The 15,304-nt window shown below is 42.2% G+C and overlaps 1 protein-coding gene across 3 annotated transcripts in view; it reads right to left on the bottom strand.

Moving 5' to 3' along the window:
- The window catches only part of KDM1B (lysine demethylase 1B), a 43,144-nt gene extending 27,880 nt beyond the window's left edge, over nt 1–15,264 (bottom strand). For 2 of the 3 annotated variants that reach the window (XM_055570732.1, XM_055570734.1), the window contains exons 1-8: nt 15,047–15,264; nt 14,668–14,711; nt 10,734–10,833; nt 9,714–9,841; nt 8,602–8,691; nt 7,927–8,038; nt 6,507–6,623; nt 1,058–1,096 (exon numbers count right to left, since the gene is read on the bottom strand). In XM_055570732.1, coding sequence (XP_055426707.1) covers nt 1,058–1,096; nt 6,507–6,623; nt 7,927–8,038; nt 8,602–8,691; nt 9,714–9,841; nt 10,734–10,820 — 573 coding nt within the window. In that variant the 5' untranslated portion in view covers nt 10,821–10,833; nt 14,668–14,711; nt 15,047–15,264. The remainder of the gene's footprint in view (nt 1–1,057; nt 1,097–6,506; nt 6,624–7,926; nt 8,039–8,601; nt 8,692–9,713; nt 9,842–10,733; nt 10,834–14,667; nt 14,712–15,046) is intronic. The other variant, XM_055570733.1, reaches the window with a different exon arrangement.
- Between the last annotated feature and the right edge of the window lie 40 nt (nt 15,265–15,304).

Genomic DNA, 15,304 nt, shown 5'->3' with positions numbered 1-15,304 from the left:
GCATATGAACATCCAGGGATGACTCTTCTGAACTTTTTAAGGTTCTTATATCCCAAGAATATGGCCCCTGTCCTAAAGTTCAGATTCCTTGAGAGCACAATGGTCTGAACAGTAGGGGAAATATTCATAAAGTAATTTTTTTTTAACTGTATTTAAAGTTATTTTTTCCTTTCTTTCTATAATGTCATCTCATTTACCCTGAATCCAGAAATTATTTGGGCCACTGCTTTACTGTAGAAATGCTTGAGGGTACAGCTATTTTTTTTTAATGTGGGTGTATGTGTGTGTAAGCTATTTATTTATTCTTTTTAATGTGTGTGTCTCACGCAGCCCTTTATGTAACAGAACAGACCTGCCAGGTGTCATTTCGCCCTCTGCCTGAACATCAATCACATTCCCTGAGTTTCACATCTAGAAAAACTACAAACAATCCTGAATCGCTGTCATGCAGAATAACTCAGAAACCCATAATTTAAAAAAAAAATCATCTTCTGAAATAGCCGTAGGATCTGGCTTACGTGGCAAAATCAGTCAGCTCAGGGAGCAACGTTTCCTAAGACGAGCGACACGTGGCCAGACTTTGCCAGCTGCTGCCCCTTCCACATCTGGGCAGAGACGGGACAAAGCAGTTACACTGAGGTCAGAATAACACGAGAACCCTCTCACAGCTGAATCTGGGCCAAGACCATCAAATCATGGGCCTCTTGTTCGTTTCCTGGAACGATTCAAGTGGCGAGAAGGTCATAAAGTCCCCCTTGGAAAACAAGTATAACAAGTCTGATCCTTGTAGGAAGGCACGGTGTCAGTTTCTGCCTTTTTATTTCCTTTAAACATAAAGCAATAAAATTTGAGTGTGTTTTTTTTTTTTTCAAGTTGGGTGAGGATCACTCACAACACCATTCCTGCTAGCATTTTCATCACATAGTTATCACGGGAGATTAAAAAGCCTTTGATCAGCAACCAAATAAAGACACTCATAACACTGTTACTGTGTTTCACTTGTACTTATCGCTGAAAGTGTGATGCTGGCTAATCTGAAACATGCAGAAATACTCACTAGATCCTCTGGGAGGGAACAATGGTCTGAGGTCTCAGGCTGCAAACAAGACAAAAAACATTAATCAGGTTTAATTATAAAATATAGTCTTTTTCTTTTTTTTTAAGAGTCTTTGATGTAGACCATTTTAAAAGTCTTTATTGAATGTGTTATACTATCGCTTCTGGGTTTTTTGGCCCCAAGGCATGTGGGACGTTAGATCCCTGACCAGCACTCGAATGTATCCCCCCTGCACTGAAGGTGAAGTCGTGACCACTGGACCTCCTGGGAAGTCCCTAAAATACAGTCCTAAGTGTCAGTTTACCTTTAATAAGGTATCTCTTTTCATCAATTAGACTGGAAAAGAGAAAGTGTGATAAAACACCCACATGAGTGAGGGTGCGAGGAAGACAGCTCCTCTTGCAAGGATGTCTTCGGTGGCAACCTACAACAATGTGTAATAATTCTGGAGAAGAATCTGACAAAATAGGAAACCTTTAAATGCGTGATAATTTGGCATTATCTTGTATAACTGAAGATGTACATACTGCGATCAGTTCCACACCCACAAATTCAGTCAGCCTTGGATTAAATACTCAAAAAAATTGCAGAAAGTTCCAAAAAATAAAATCTGAATTTGCCATGCACCAGCAACTATTTATATAGAATTTACATTATATGAAGTATTAAAAGTAACCTAAAGATGAACTAAAGTATACGAGAGGATGTGTGTAGGTTATATGCAATACTATGCCATGTTATACAAAGGACTTCAGCATCTTCAGATTTTGATACCTGCAGGGTCCTGGAATCAAGCCCTGTAGATATGACTGCATTATGCCCAACAGTTCTAGTCTTGCTATACAGACATATCTCAGAGACATTGTGGGCTCAGTTTGAGACCAACCATCGCAATAAAGCAAGTGTCAACAATAAAAGTGACTCAAAAGAATTTTTTGGTTTCCCAGTGCATATAAAAAGTTATGTTTACACTATACTATAGTCTGTTAAGTGTGCAATAGCTTAAAAAAAGAAACCTGCACATACTTTAATTAAAAAATACCTCAGGGACTGCCCTGATGGTCCAGTGGTTAAGAATCCGCCTGCCAATGCAGGGGACGGGGGTTTGATCACTGGTCAGGGAAGATCCCATATGCCTTGGGGCAACTAAGCCAGTGTGCTAAAACTAAAGAGTCCAAGTGCCCCAGAGTCCTTGTGCCAAAATGAAGATTCAGCACCGCCAAAAATAAATAAATAAAATAATACTTTATTGCTAAAAACGCTAACCATCATCTGACAATGCAGAGTTGTCACAAAGCTTCAATTTGTAAAAATGCATATCTGTGAAGGGCAAAAAAGCCAAGTGCAATAGAACAAGGCATGCCTGTATTTTCTAGAGAGACGCTCGTCCACGTGCACCAAGAAAACGATTAGAAAATTCCTGAAGAAGCATAGTTTGTAAGAGAGAAAAGCTAAGCACAAGCCAGAAGTCCATCAAGAGTAGAAGACAGAAACAAACTATACTACAGTCAAACAATGGCACAGCAATGAGAGGAAACTGCAACGCACATTAATTACAGTATGGATGCACCTTCCAAACATAACGGTGAGTTGAAAGAAGCCACACCCAGGAGCATGCATACTGTATTATGCCATTTCCATAAAGTTCGAAAGGAAGCAACATCCACAGTGCTGTAAGTTGGAAGGGTAAGTAGGGACCTATAGCCATACCACCCTGAAAGCGCCTGTCCTCTCTGATCTCAGAAGCTAAGCAGGGTCGGCCTGGTTAGTATTTGGATGGGGGAGAAGAGGAAGTAAGTAGTTACTCTGGGCAGGGGAAAGGGATGGACTCTTTGAGTGAAAGGTGGTGCAAGGGTGCTTCTTCGAGGCTGGTCAATTTCTTAACTGTTCAGTTCAGTTCAGTTGCTCAGTTGTATCCAACTCTTTGTGACCCCACGGACTGCAGCATGCCAGGCTTCCCTGTCCATCACCAACTCCTGGAGCTTGCTCAAACTCATGTCCATTGAGTTGGTGATGCCATCCAACCATCTCATCCTCTGTTGTCCCCTTCTCCTCCTGCCTTCAATCTTTCCCAGCATCAGGGTCTTTTCCAGTGAGTAGTTCTTCACATCAGGTGGCCAAAGTATTGGAAGCATCAGTCCTTGCAATGAATATTCAGGGTTGATTCTTCTCAGATTGACTGGTTTGATTTCCTTGCTGTCCAAGGAACTCTCAAGAGTCTTCTCCAACACCACAGTTCAAAAGTATCAATCCTTTGGCGCTCAGCTTTCTTTACTGGGACCTGGCTAAATGTGGACTCTGAAAATTCACTGAGCTATGGCATTTTGACTTGTGCGCTTCCTGTTTGTATATTTCAATTTAAAAAGTTACCTAAATAAACTGAAGACTGGCATACCATATGGTCTAGGAAATCCAGCCCTTGGAATATATTCCAGAGAAACTCTCTGCACGTGTGCACTAGGAAAACTGGAGCAGGAAATGGCAACCCACTCCAATATTCTTGATGCAAAATTCCATGGACAGAGGAGCCTGGTGGGCTACAGTCCATGGGGTCACAAAGAGCTGGACACGACTGAGTGACTGAGCACAGCCCAGCGCAGCACTAGGAGAGACATGAAAGAACATGACAGCCCCACACTAGAAACAACCCTCACACGCCTATGAACAAGAGAACAGACACGCTATGGTAGACTCACACAATGCAAAATTACACAGCAGGGACAATTAATGACTCAGAGCTGTAGGCATCAACATGGAGGCAACCAAAAAACCTCAGTGTTAAGGAAAAGAAGAAAGCTGCAGAAGAACGCAAACAACAGGGTACAACTTCCAACCGACATAAAATATGCAAAACTTCACATGTTATTTAGGGTTTCATACATATGTATCAACTCAAAAACAAAAAGCAGAGGAATAATAAATACGAAATTGGAAATACTGCTTGCTCTTGAAGGAGAGGCAGAGGAAGATAACCACTGAAGGGCACCCAGGGAGTTACAGAGGCATTGGTCACGCTCTGTTTCTAAAACTGGGGGTGGGGACACGATGAGTGTTCAACTTCATTCTTTATCCTTTACACACAAATTATAAATCCTCTTGTGGGTCTAAGAATTATTTCAAATTAAAACAGCTTGATAGGACTTCCCTGGTGGCACAGAATATAAGAATCTGCCTGCCAATGCAGAAGACACAGGTTCCATCCCTGAGCTGGGATGATCCCATACGTTTCAGAGCAGCTAAGCCCGGATGCCACGGCTACTAAGTCAGAATTCTAGAGCTCATGAGCCACAACCACTAAGCCCGCAGGCTGCAACTACTGGAGCCCGTGAGCCTAAACCTGTATCTGCAACAAGAGAAGCCAAGGCAGCTCGAGGCCCTCGCACTGCAATGAAGAGTAGCCCCCGCTCGCCGCAACTACAGAAAGCCTATGCGCAGCAAGGAAGACCCAGGCCAGCCAAAAATAAAAATACATAAATAAAACTTGCACAGGCACGAAGCTATTCACTACAGCGCACTCACTGACGATAAACATTTAGATGTCACCTAAATGCCCTTCGACCACGCCAAATTCATCATGATCTATCCATTCAGTGGACTATGTATTACACAGTCTTTACAGGGAAAGAGATCTCTATGCACTGAGACGGAAGCATCTTCAAGATACATTAAATGACAAACAGTGAGCTCCAAACAGTGTGTGTTGTTTGCTACCATTCTTTTTAATGTTGTTTTACAAATAAACCTTTCCAGACTTTGTCCTTGACAGAAGACCAAGCTGAAAACCAAAGGGCCTCTGAGTCAATAAACACCATTTAAATAAATATTTCAAAAGTTGAGGCTAATAGATGGTAATCAATCAGAATGGAGCTAGAGGGTCTCAAGAGAGGATTTCTTGGGCAGAGGGGATTTAAAAGATATATCATCCTTAGAGGCTATGATCACTCTGAGCTATACTTCTTTAAACCTTTAAAAAGTAGTTTAGATACTTGTTTCCAGTGCTTTAAAAAAATGTGCCTACCATAAATACATAATGAGAGCATAAAGAAAGTTCTAGTAGGATAAATGAATCATTAAGAGTTGTTATCTATTAGAGTGGGAAGAAAGAGATGGTTTAAAGGGGACTTTCATTTTTCATTTACATATTATGTGTGTGCATGTACTTACCTATGCACACATATGTTCAATTTACTTTTTTAAACTTGAGATTATATTCATGTAATGCTTATGTAAAATTTAAAACTATAGAAAACAGAACTCCTAAATATTCATACCATTTTTCTCACCAGTTTACTTTGCAAAATCGCCCAAATATATTAATAATTATGAGTCACTTCAATAATATTTGTATCTTAAATCCCAGGCTTTGAAAAACTTGATCATAAACTTTATAAAGCTTTTCAAATGTTTCTCATTCATTCTTTAAAGAAGAATTTGAACTAAGAAAATATTTTGCTGGTGATAACTGCATATCTGTGAATATGTTAATACCACAAACCACTGGATTACATACTTTAAGAGGGTGAATTTTGTGAATTAAGTCAAAATTTTCAGAAAGGAAAAGCATCTTGCATCTGAGATTACAATTCCGAATATTCTTTAATGTACTGATAAAACAAGACACATTCTATAGATGAATGTTTTAACACTTTGAAGCTATTAGCACATTTTTAAACGCTAAGCAACTGTCAAATCTCCAAAGAGGCACAATATACCAATTAAGAAAGACTGCTAATAGCCCAAACATATTGTTGTTTTTGTTCAGCCGCTAAGTCTTGTCCGACTCTTTGCAACCCCATGAACTGCAGCATGCCAGGCTTCTCTGTCCTTCACTCTCTCTCTGCATTTGCTCAAACTCCTGTCTATTGAGCCCAAACATATTCATCCTTTTCTCTTTCCTAACAGGATCCTAATTTTGATGCTGTTATGAAAGATTTCCCTCCAGTTATAAAATATAAAACATGCAACAGTTATGGAATATCTTCTTCCTTTGTCCCCACTGTTGTTCAGAGTAGCTGTGAGATCCTGTCCTGGCCAAAGAGCTATAAATAGAAATCTAGTGCCAACTTCCAGGAAAGCTCCTGGTTTCCCAGTAAAATGAGGAGAGACTTGGCTTACGATACTCCAGCCTTTCCCATCTTTTCTGCTTTGACCTTGGAATGATGGCTGACGGTGCAGTAACGATCTTGTGAGAGAGCTGGAAACTAGAAGGAGAATTCCCTGGGCAACTATACCAACTCTGGACTGCCTGCTTCTAAACTGTTTATAAATGAGAGAAAAATAAAAGGCTTAATCGGTTAAGCTATTGTAATGGAGGTTCTCTTTATACATGGGACAGTACCATCCTGATACAATGATCAATACGATAAAGGAAAAATATACACCATTACTACCGACTGACAAGTAAACTAACCCATCAATTAATTCAAACAGAAAACCAAAGACATCATACCTTAACAGCAGTATTTGGTTTCATCCCACATCGGTAGGTCTTTGCTATCTGGGGAGTCAGCTGGATCTCCTTGGTAAGCTGCCTCCATTTCCTACACTCAGGTTTTGTACATTGAACCTAGATGGAAAGTAAGAAGTCAAGGTCAATGAATTAGCACCTCTTGAGTGGGCATTTCTTCCATCTCTTCCTTTGCCATCTCCTCCACATGATCTGGGTTAACAAGCGTTCAGCATCAAATGCATGAGGTTAAGTGAAAGAAGCCAAATGTAAAAGGTCACACACTGCCTGACTCCTTTATATAAAGCATCCAAAACGGTAAATTCAGAAAGGCAGAAAGCCGACCAGCGGTTGCCAGGGGGTAGGGGTAGGGAGGAATGGGAGGTAACAGCTGAATAGGCACAGGTCTCCTTTGTGGATGATGAAATGTTCTGGAATTGGATATTGGCAGTGATTGGACCACACTGTGAATGTACTGAATGCTGAGTTGTACATTTTAAAAGGGTTAATTAAAAAAAACTTTTTAAAATTTTTTAATTGGAGGGTAATTGCTTTACAATGTATTGGTTTCTGCAGTACAACAATGTGAATCAGTCATAAGTGTGTGTGTGTGTTCTTTCCTCTTGAGTCTCCCTTGTGAATATTTTGTGAATTTAAAGTTATGTAAATCTCACTTCAATTAAGAAAATTTTTAAGGTATGCAGAAAAACTCAAATTATCTATAACATTAAATAAATTAGCAAATAATTTATTGAATGATGGTATATTTATATTATATATACAGTCACTAAAGTATGTTTTCAAAGAATGGCTAAATAGAAAAAAATAAAGTTAAATTAATAAAAAAAACCTAAAAGCTACTAAAAACTTACATGCAAAGTATGATTCTAAACCTAATTAGGATTTGCATACTAAGTGCGAAACTGTGTTTAAATAAACACAGAAAAACATGAACAAAGAAGAGAGATATGGACCAGACTTAGCAATAGCTATCACCAGCTGGTAATGAGTCTGTAGTTTCTTCTTTATGCTACAGGTCAAGTGAGGTGATTTTTGCACAAAAATAAAAAAAGTGATTTGCTTTCATAGTTACAGAAAGAATAAATGTAATTAAAGAAAACTTTCCGTTGGAATTTTCATCCATTCCTCTTGCATTTAGTGCCATAAATGCTTTTGCTGTTTAGTTGCTCAGTTGTGTCCAACTCTTTGCTACCCCGTGGACTGTAGCCTGCCAGGCTCCTCTGTCCATGAGATCACCCAGGCAAGAACGACTGGCGTGGGTTGTCATTTCCTTCTCCAGGGGATCTTCCTGACCCACGGATCAAACTCCCATTTCCTGCTTGGCAGGTGGATTCTTTACCCTGGAGCTACCTGGGAAGTGCTATAAATGCTTCACAAAATCATACAGTTTTATCTTTTTTACCCAGTAGGGGAGCTGCTGGTCTGCCATGAAAGCTTTGGGACTAGGCTCAGTTTTTCCATTGCTTGTCCATATTTTTTTCCATGTAGTATATTTGTCATATCCATCCTTATGGCTGAAAAACAATAAAAATAAATATATCAAACAATAAGCTATTCAGGTTTTCAAAACAGGAGGCAGATAGAAATCTTACGTGAAGGACCTAACTAGCCACATTATAAGGGGGGAGGAGTAAATTATCATAGCACGCATAAAACAGGTTGCATTTTTAGTATCTAAAACTATCAAGAAGGAATGGTTACCTGTCTGTCCAGCACCCTCTAGCTGTCAGCATCCCCCACAAAACCTTTTCATTCCTGCCCCTTTGCACTGGCACAGAAGAGCAAAGCAGCTCCTAAATTTTTCAGAATTTGTGAACTACAGAGAATAACTGTCTCATGGCAGATACTTTCTGAGCTCTGAGTGTGCACACACAAGCATACACACACGCAAACTACAGTATCAAAGTTCTGGCACACCTGTAGTCAGCTCAGGTATGGATGAAACAGTGAAATAATTCAGTAACCACCCCCCGGGGAGGGGGGTGCTCAGACTTAACTATCTGACCCCCACCACTGCCCACTGCCCAAACCACCATCCCTTCCACCCCAAACATTTCCAACAATCATCAGAACAAACCTTCTGTAGTAATGGTCAAAGCATTCATTACAGAAATGCTCCCCACAGGAGAGGTGATACCATCGGGATGTGTAGCCATTTTTGGCACATCTGAAAACAGCAAAAACAGATAGCTTGGGTAACGAATAAACACGTCTCGCTTTTTTTGTTAACATTTATCAAACACCTCCTATGAGCCCATCTTGCCTTACCTTCACTTAGAATCCTAATGACTGGATATTACAACAGAAGAAATGAAACGGTTGATTGACAGAGAACAATGCATGGGGAGGACACAGGGACTTAGATCAGAGGTACCCAGCTGCCTGCTCATCAAAAGGCCCTGGGACTTAGTTTTATCAAGACTCCATGGAGTTATGATACGGCTTTAGGACGTGAAAGAAGGGACGGCAGCAGGCTTGCCGCATGTGTGTGAAGAAGGGAAGTGTGGTCTCTAGTAGCAACATCTGGCCAGCTGGGATCGGACCATCCCGTGGGCAATCTGGCAAATAAAACCTGCCACGCAGCCAATAATGTAGCAAAAGAATGAACTATAAAGCCACTATGAACACTAACACCACCACTTCTTTGTGATTTAAAACAAAGAAAGAATTTGTTTTCCAGGTTTCATTGAATCTTAACTGAAGATTTTTTTCCACTGGAAGCAAAAGGTCATGCTTGGATCATCCCAACAAAAATGGCAAGAGTGCAGTTAGCTACGTAGTTTGAATGAACCCTGTATGTATCTTTGGAGGCGGAGGTGTGCTGTAAGAGGGAGAAAAGGAGCCCAGAGAAATAAGCAAACATTGATCTCTGTAGGAAGCTCAAGGTTCTCGCTACTCCCCCCTTACCTCTTACCCCATCCCATCCTCAAACTATCCCCCCATTCCCATCCTCCAGAGGTACAACTATGGGGGATGCAATGTGAGCACAGGGGGTTGGTCACTGTGCAGAGCTGATACAGGCTAGTCTAACAGGGGAGTGAGTAGTGGGGTATGATGTGTACAAAATGTACCAGCAATGTCTCTACTGCAGGATAGCAGTATCTCTATGTATCTTTAGGAAGACTATCTTTGAGGATGAATGTGCTCATTGGCAGGAAGGTGAGGCCAAGACACGCCGTCTAAACAGACCTTTCAGAAGTACTTGCAAAGCACACAGGACATGTGGCTGTACAGCCTGCTTTTTCACATTTCCTGTACTTCTTCTCTGACCCACCATCTTCATCCTCATCCGTCGTCTCCGTGGCCTTTTTCTTTGCCTGAGAAAGAACCAGCTGAGGTTAAGATCAACACTGGCGTGGCCCAGGGTGGAGGTGGTGGGAGGTTTACTCCTGAAATCACTTCCAGGTTAGAAGTTCTAAGTGTGAAGATCAACAGCATCCTGGCAGTGGGGTAGAGGCTGACGGTAACAGCAATTTCCTTGAGACTGCATTGTGCAAACAATTCACTAATCTGCTAGAAATCTGGAACCAGCACTTCGAAAACAGGTCTCTGAGTAGAGACCGAAAATGCATACTAGCTTCTTTTAGGAAAAAGCTGTTTCAACTATACTTCAATATTGATTATCTAACCCAGATAGTCTAACCAATAAAAAATTAAAAAGAAATTTTTTTAGGCTGTATCATAAAAAACGAAAGCCACTTTCAAATTAAGATTGTTCTCTTTGCTTGGAAAAGTTCTATCCTCTCAGTATTGTAGATTTTAAAACTACAATAAAAATCTGTAGACAAATTCTAGAGGAAGAATTACATCATTCAATATTTTCCTTAAAAAAAAAAAATGGCCCTACAAGAAAGATGGCAGCAGGTAAGCTATCAACAGCACCCAATTAACTATTACAAGCTGAGGTCCAAATTCCTATGAATGACATCAAGCCAAGCATGATCTGGCCCCAGCTCACATCCTGGAGGCAACCACACAGCTGAACCACCCTGTGCTGTTTCACAGCAATGCCTTTATCTCCGCCAGATAAGCTTTTTCCCCTACATTCTACCACTTTATCACACTGGAAGTCCCAAGATGAATTTTTCCACTAGACTGCAAGTTCCTTGAGGGCTGGAATTCTACTCTTTCATCTCTAATTCTTCAGAACCAATCACAATAAGTCTGTTGGCTCAAAACAGGGTCAATGAATGAACAAATAAGCGATACCTGCCTACCGGAACTCCTCAAAGGAAGGCTATCTGGAGAATGATCAAAAGATGCTTTTTTCTTCGTTCTCCCCCGTGAGGACGCCATTGTATCAGAAAATCTGTCAAAAAAAAAAAAAAAAAAAACAAACACCAGAAAACATTAAATAAGAGCATCTGCTAATACTTTCAACACTCTGGAGTCAAGTTATTAAGTAGTTTTGCTGGTAAGAGTACATGCCCTACAGTTAGATGGCCTGAATGTAAAACCACTGTTTTCAAGTTATTTAAGCTAAGACTAAGCCTCAGTGTTCTCACACAGAGTCGGACACGACTGAAGCGACGCAGCAGCAGCAGCAGCAGCAGTGTGTACCCTAGTATTGGTGTGAGGATTAAGTAAAATAATTAATTGAAAGTACCAGGCCTACTATAAGTACTCAATAAATGTTACCCATTAGTAGTATATACATTTTACATATATAGAGAAATGAATGATCTATAAACAAAAGACACTACTGTTTATAAAATTCAATGAGTAAAAATATTTTTGTTTATGTTCCTCTCTTTCTCACTATGTCTTAGTTCCCAGATTTTGATCTATTTTACTTTAAAAAGTATACAGGCTTCCCTCGTAGTTCAGTTGGTAAAGAATCTGCCTGCAATGCAAGAGACCTCGGTTTGATTCCTGGGTTGGGAAGATCCCCTGGAAAAGGAAATGGCAACCCACTCCAGTATTCTTGCCTGGAAAGTCCCATGGAAAGAGGACCCTGTAGGCAGGCTATAGTCCATGGGGTGGCAAGAGCTGGACACGACTTAGCGACGATACCACCACCCACCACCATACTTCAAAAAGAAAAAGCATTCATTCCTTCTCAGTAAAACCCAACAAATAAATCTCAGGCACACTATCTGGTCACTACTGAATATAGGAATCTCAGTTAGACAGTCACTGGACAAACTGAGTTCTCAAACTAGTTTAATCACAGCACAGTTAAAACATTAAGAATCAAAAGTCTACGCAAAAAAATAATGCATAAATCCATGAACAATTGACTTGTCATACTACCATTTTTTTCAATTAACTTAAATAAGGAATGAAAAATGCTTAGCATAACTAAGTACTCGCTAGTATACGCATCCTACAGTTATCAGACAGCTCCTTCCCTGATCCGTATTTACTCCACACACATACTCACAATAGCATGAAAAATAAATAGGGCATACCTAAAGATAAGGAATTCAAAGTGGAATTTGAAAGTGGAGAAGTGTTGTTAAGATACAAATCCCACATATATGATCTTAATCTTGGGGGAAAGCTTTGAAGGGCTTGTAATCCTATTACTTCACTATAAACTGTGATCCTACTATTCACACCCGGGCTTCCCTGGTGGCTGAGAGGTTAAAGTGTCTGCCTGCAATGCAGGAGACCAGGGTTCGATCCCTGGATCAGGAAGATCCCCTGGAGAAGGAAATGGCAACCCACTCCAGTATTCTTGCCTGGAGAATCCCATGGACGGAGGAGCTTGGTAGGCTACAGTCCACGGGGTCGCAAAGAGTCGGACACAACTGAGCGACTTCACTTTCACTATTTACATTAACATTTGTAAGTTATGGATTTATGAACATCACATGTAAAAACTTTCAATCTGCCATCTACATCAACTTTGAGAAATCTTGACACCAACGTTATGGATGGTTTTTCTTTGACTCAGTCTTCACTTTCTCAAAATCATTACGTTAATATAGGAACAAATATACTGTATACATATTCTGAAATGCATTACAGCTCTTAGCCATTTAAAAAAATTGCCATTAGTCCTATAGTACTCATTATGTAGCTGGATAAAGCACTGCTGCTGCTAAGTTGCTTCAGTCGTGTCCAACTCTGTACGACCCCATAGACAGCAGCCCACCAGGCTCCCCCATTCCTGGGATTCTCCAGGCAGGAACACTGGAGTGGGTTGCCATTTCCTTCTCCAATGCATGAAAGTGAAAAGTGAAAGTGAAGTCGCTCAGTCGTGTTCGATTCTTAGCAACCCCATGGACTGCAGCCTACCAGGCTCCTCCGCCCATTGGGTTTTCCAGGCAAGAGTACTGGAGTGGGGTGCCATTGCCTTCTCAGGGATAAAGCACTAGGTGGTTTTAAAAAGTACTACTGTCTACCTTAATTCTTGTACCCTAAGAAGGGCTTCTGGCTCACATTTTCAAAAATAATTTACAATCTCTTTACATAAAACTTATAACCTACATTATTCATAAAATGAACCACGAATAAAGCCTATGTAAACATGTACACTGTATATGTTAAGTATTGCAGCAAAAATATTTGAGCCTAATGTGCAGTTTAGGAATGCAAATAAAATCAGTTTAAGCAACATTTGACCATGTTACCTGGGAATGCAAGCACTCTCAAAAGAAAGCATAATTTCTGGAAATTTCATCAAACATTTTTAACCCAACTGTATACTGAAAAACATATTTTTGATTGCAAAAGAATGATGTAATCCAAGAAATGGTTAAGAGGAAATGAAAGCATTAGCTATGAAAGCCGTTAAGAAATCTGTGTGGTCTGGGATAAATATGATTGAAGATTTTCAGAGCAGTACATTTTCACCTTTAATTATACAATTAACAGTTATGTACCTTCATTCTTTTTTGACACGTAATTTCTTTATTTTCACTGTTGCTGGGTTCTTGGGGCCTCAAATGGAGGAAAAAATTTTAAATTGGGAGGACTACAGTTACTTATGCTTTTAAATATAATCTTAGAAATACTGACCAAGTGTTAGTAAAACAAATTAGTATACTGGAAGTGCTTTCCCACCTGGTTCTTCAAATTAATAAACACACTTAACTTTAAATACAATCAATTTGTTTCAGGTTCAGTATGACCTTATAAGCATAGTTCTTCCTAATTTTAAATTCGTAGCTTTGGTTTTCTCTTAATATGACAAAAGAAAGGAAAAAATGGTTGGGAGGGGTACCTAAATATGTGTGAATATATCAATGTCTAGATTTCTCGTTTAGTAAGTTCCAAGATTTTTTCAGAAGTAACTTATTCAATCCATAAAAATATGACTTAAAGAACTCCAGGTTGAAATAAAAATGTATAGTGGCATTAACATAATTTCTCGAAACTGGACAAACTACTAGAAACTTCTCCAGAGACAACAGGGGCAAAAATTTCCCTTCGGGCCACTTAAAACTGCACCCACAAGAATCAACTTTCAGACATATGGATCCAGTGCAATTGCCCGAATGCTTTGTTGACGACTTTCTCTGCAGGAAGGATAATTAATTATTGATGGTCATTTTCTCCCGTACCTCCTGAAGAAAACCTTCCCTCGCACTCACCTTTCTTCCACTAAAGTCGGTTTAAAAAAAACAAACCACCAACCAATCAAAGTGTAAAAGCCTTGAGCTGTGTGTGCACAGGTGGACTGACCGATCCTCCAAACGCTTGCACGCTCTCCGGAGGGAAGGCCTGGCCTCCATCTGGCTAGGTTCCAGGTCACAGAACCCCCATCTCGCTACAGCTGGGCCTGTCTCTTCCTTCCTCTTTCACCTGCCAGCTGCTGGGCTGTTGACTAACAGCGACCGAAATCGGGCCGCCCCCATCGGGGTCCCGGGTCCCGGAGGAGTCACCCAGCAACCTGGCAATGCCGATCGCGTCTTAACGCGTGGTCCCTGCGCTGCAGTCCAGCTAACAGCACCTGCGAGGCCGTACCGGCTTCTCGCCACCACGCTCTCAAAGCTGGGAGGCAAGCGACAGAGTTCCAGCCCCCGGACGGTGGGTGCCCCCTTCCTCGCAGCAGCCTTTCCCCGGGTGACAGGGCTCTGACAGCGCCAGGAGGGAGCCCCCAAAGGCTCCCTGTGCCAGCGGCAGCCGCCTCGCTTTCCGAAAAGCTCTCTCGACTCCTCCGAAGTCGGAGAAGCCGCAGCCTCCCCAGGCTCACCTTTGCGCTGGAGGCGTGCAAGGAGTCGCGGGGAGACGGCACCCCTGTACAGAAAGCAAACATTGTGGGGAGGTGGATTAACCAGCAACACCGCGAGGAATCCGGGAAGCCGGTCGCTCCAACACCCCAGGCCAGGAATCCACCCCTCCCGCCCATTCCTCGGGCTGGGACCCTCCCCCGCACCCCTCGCCCCTTTCCAACCCGGGAACGGAGGTAGAGCCCCAAGGGACCAGTCCACCTTCCACCCGGGCGAGGAGCGCGGCTCAGGGGCAGGAGAGCTTGCACCCCGGCCAGGCTGCTTTGTGCAGAGCTGTCACCAGAAATCCGCCGCCGCCCCCACGCCCGCCCCCGGAGCCGCGCGTCCCCCCCGCCCCCCCACCTCGGAGCGCAGGCGAGACCGAGAGCGCCGCCCCGGACTGCGGGCGCCTCTCCGGAGCCGCGCACCGCGCGCACAGGACAGCAGGATCCGCGCCGCGAGCCGCAGCCTCAACTCGGCCGCCGCCGCCGCCGCCGCTTCCGCCCCTGTCACGACGTGACCCGTGGTGGGAGGAGCCGGCAGGACCGGGGAGGAGCCGGGTCTCCGCCTTCGCCTCCGCCGCGCAGCTAGCCCCGCCCTGGCTATTTCCGCCGCTGCGCA

The sequence above is a fragment of the Bubalus kerabau genome, chromosome 3, assembly GCF_029407905.1.
Source record: "Bubalus kerabau isolate K-KA32 ecotype Philippines breed swamp buffalo chromosome 3, PCC_UOA_SB_1v2, whole genome shotgun sequence".
Lineage (NCBI taxonomy): Eukaryota > Metazoa > Chordata > Mammalia > Artiodactyla > Bovidae > Bubalus > Bubalus kerabau.
Note: the sequence above shows the minus strand (reverse complement) of the source record. Positions and strands in the feature narration are given on the sequence as shown.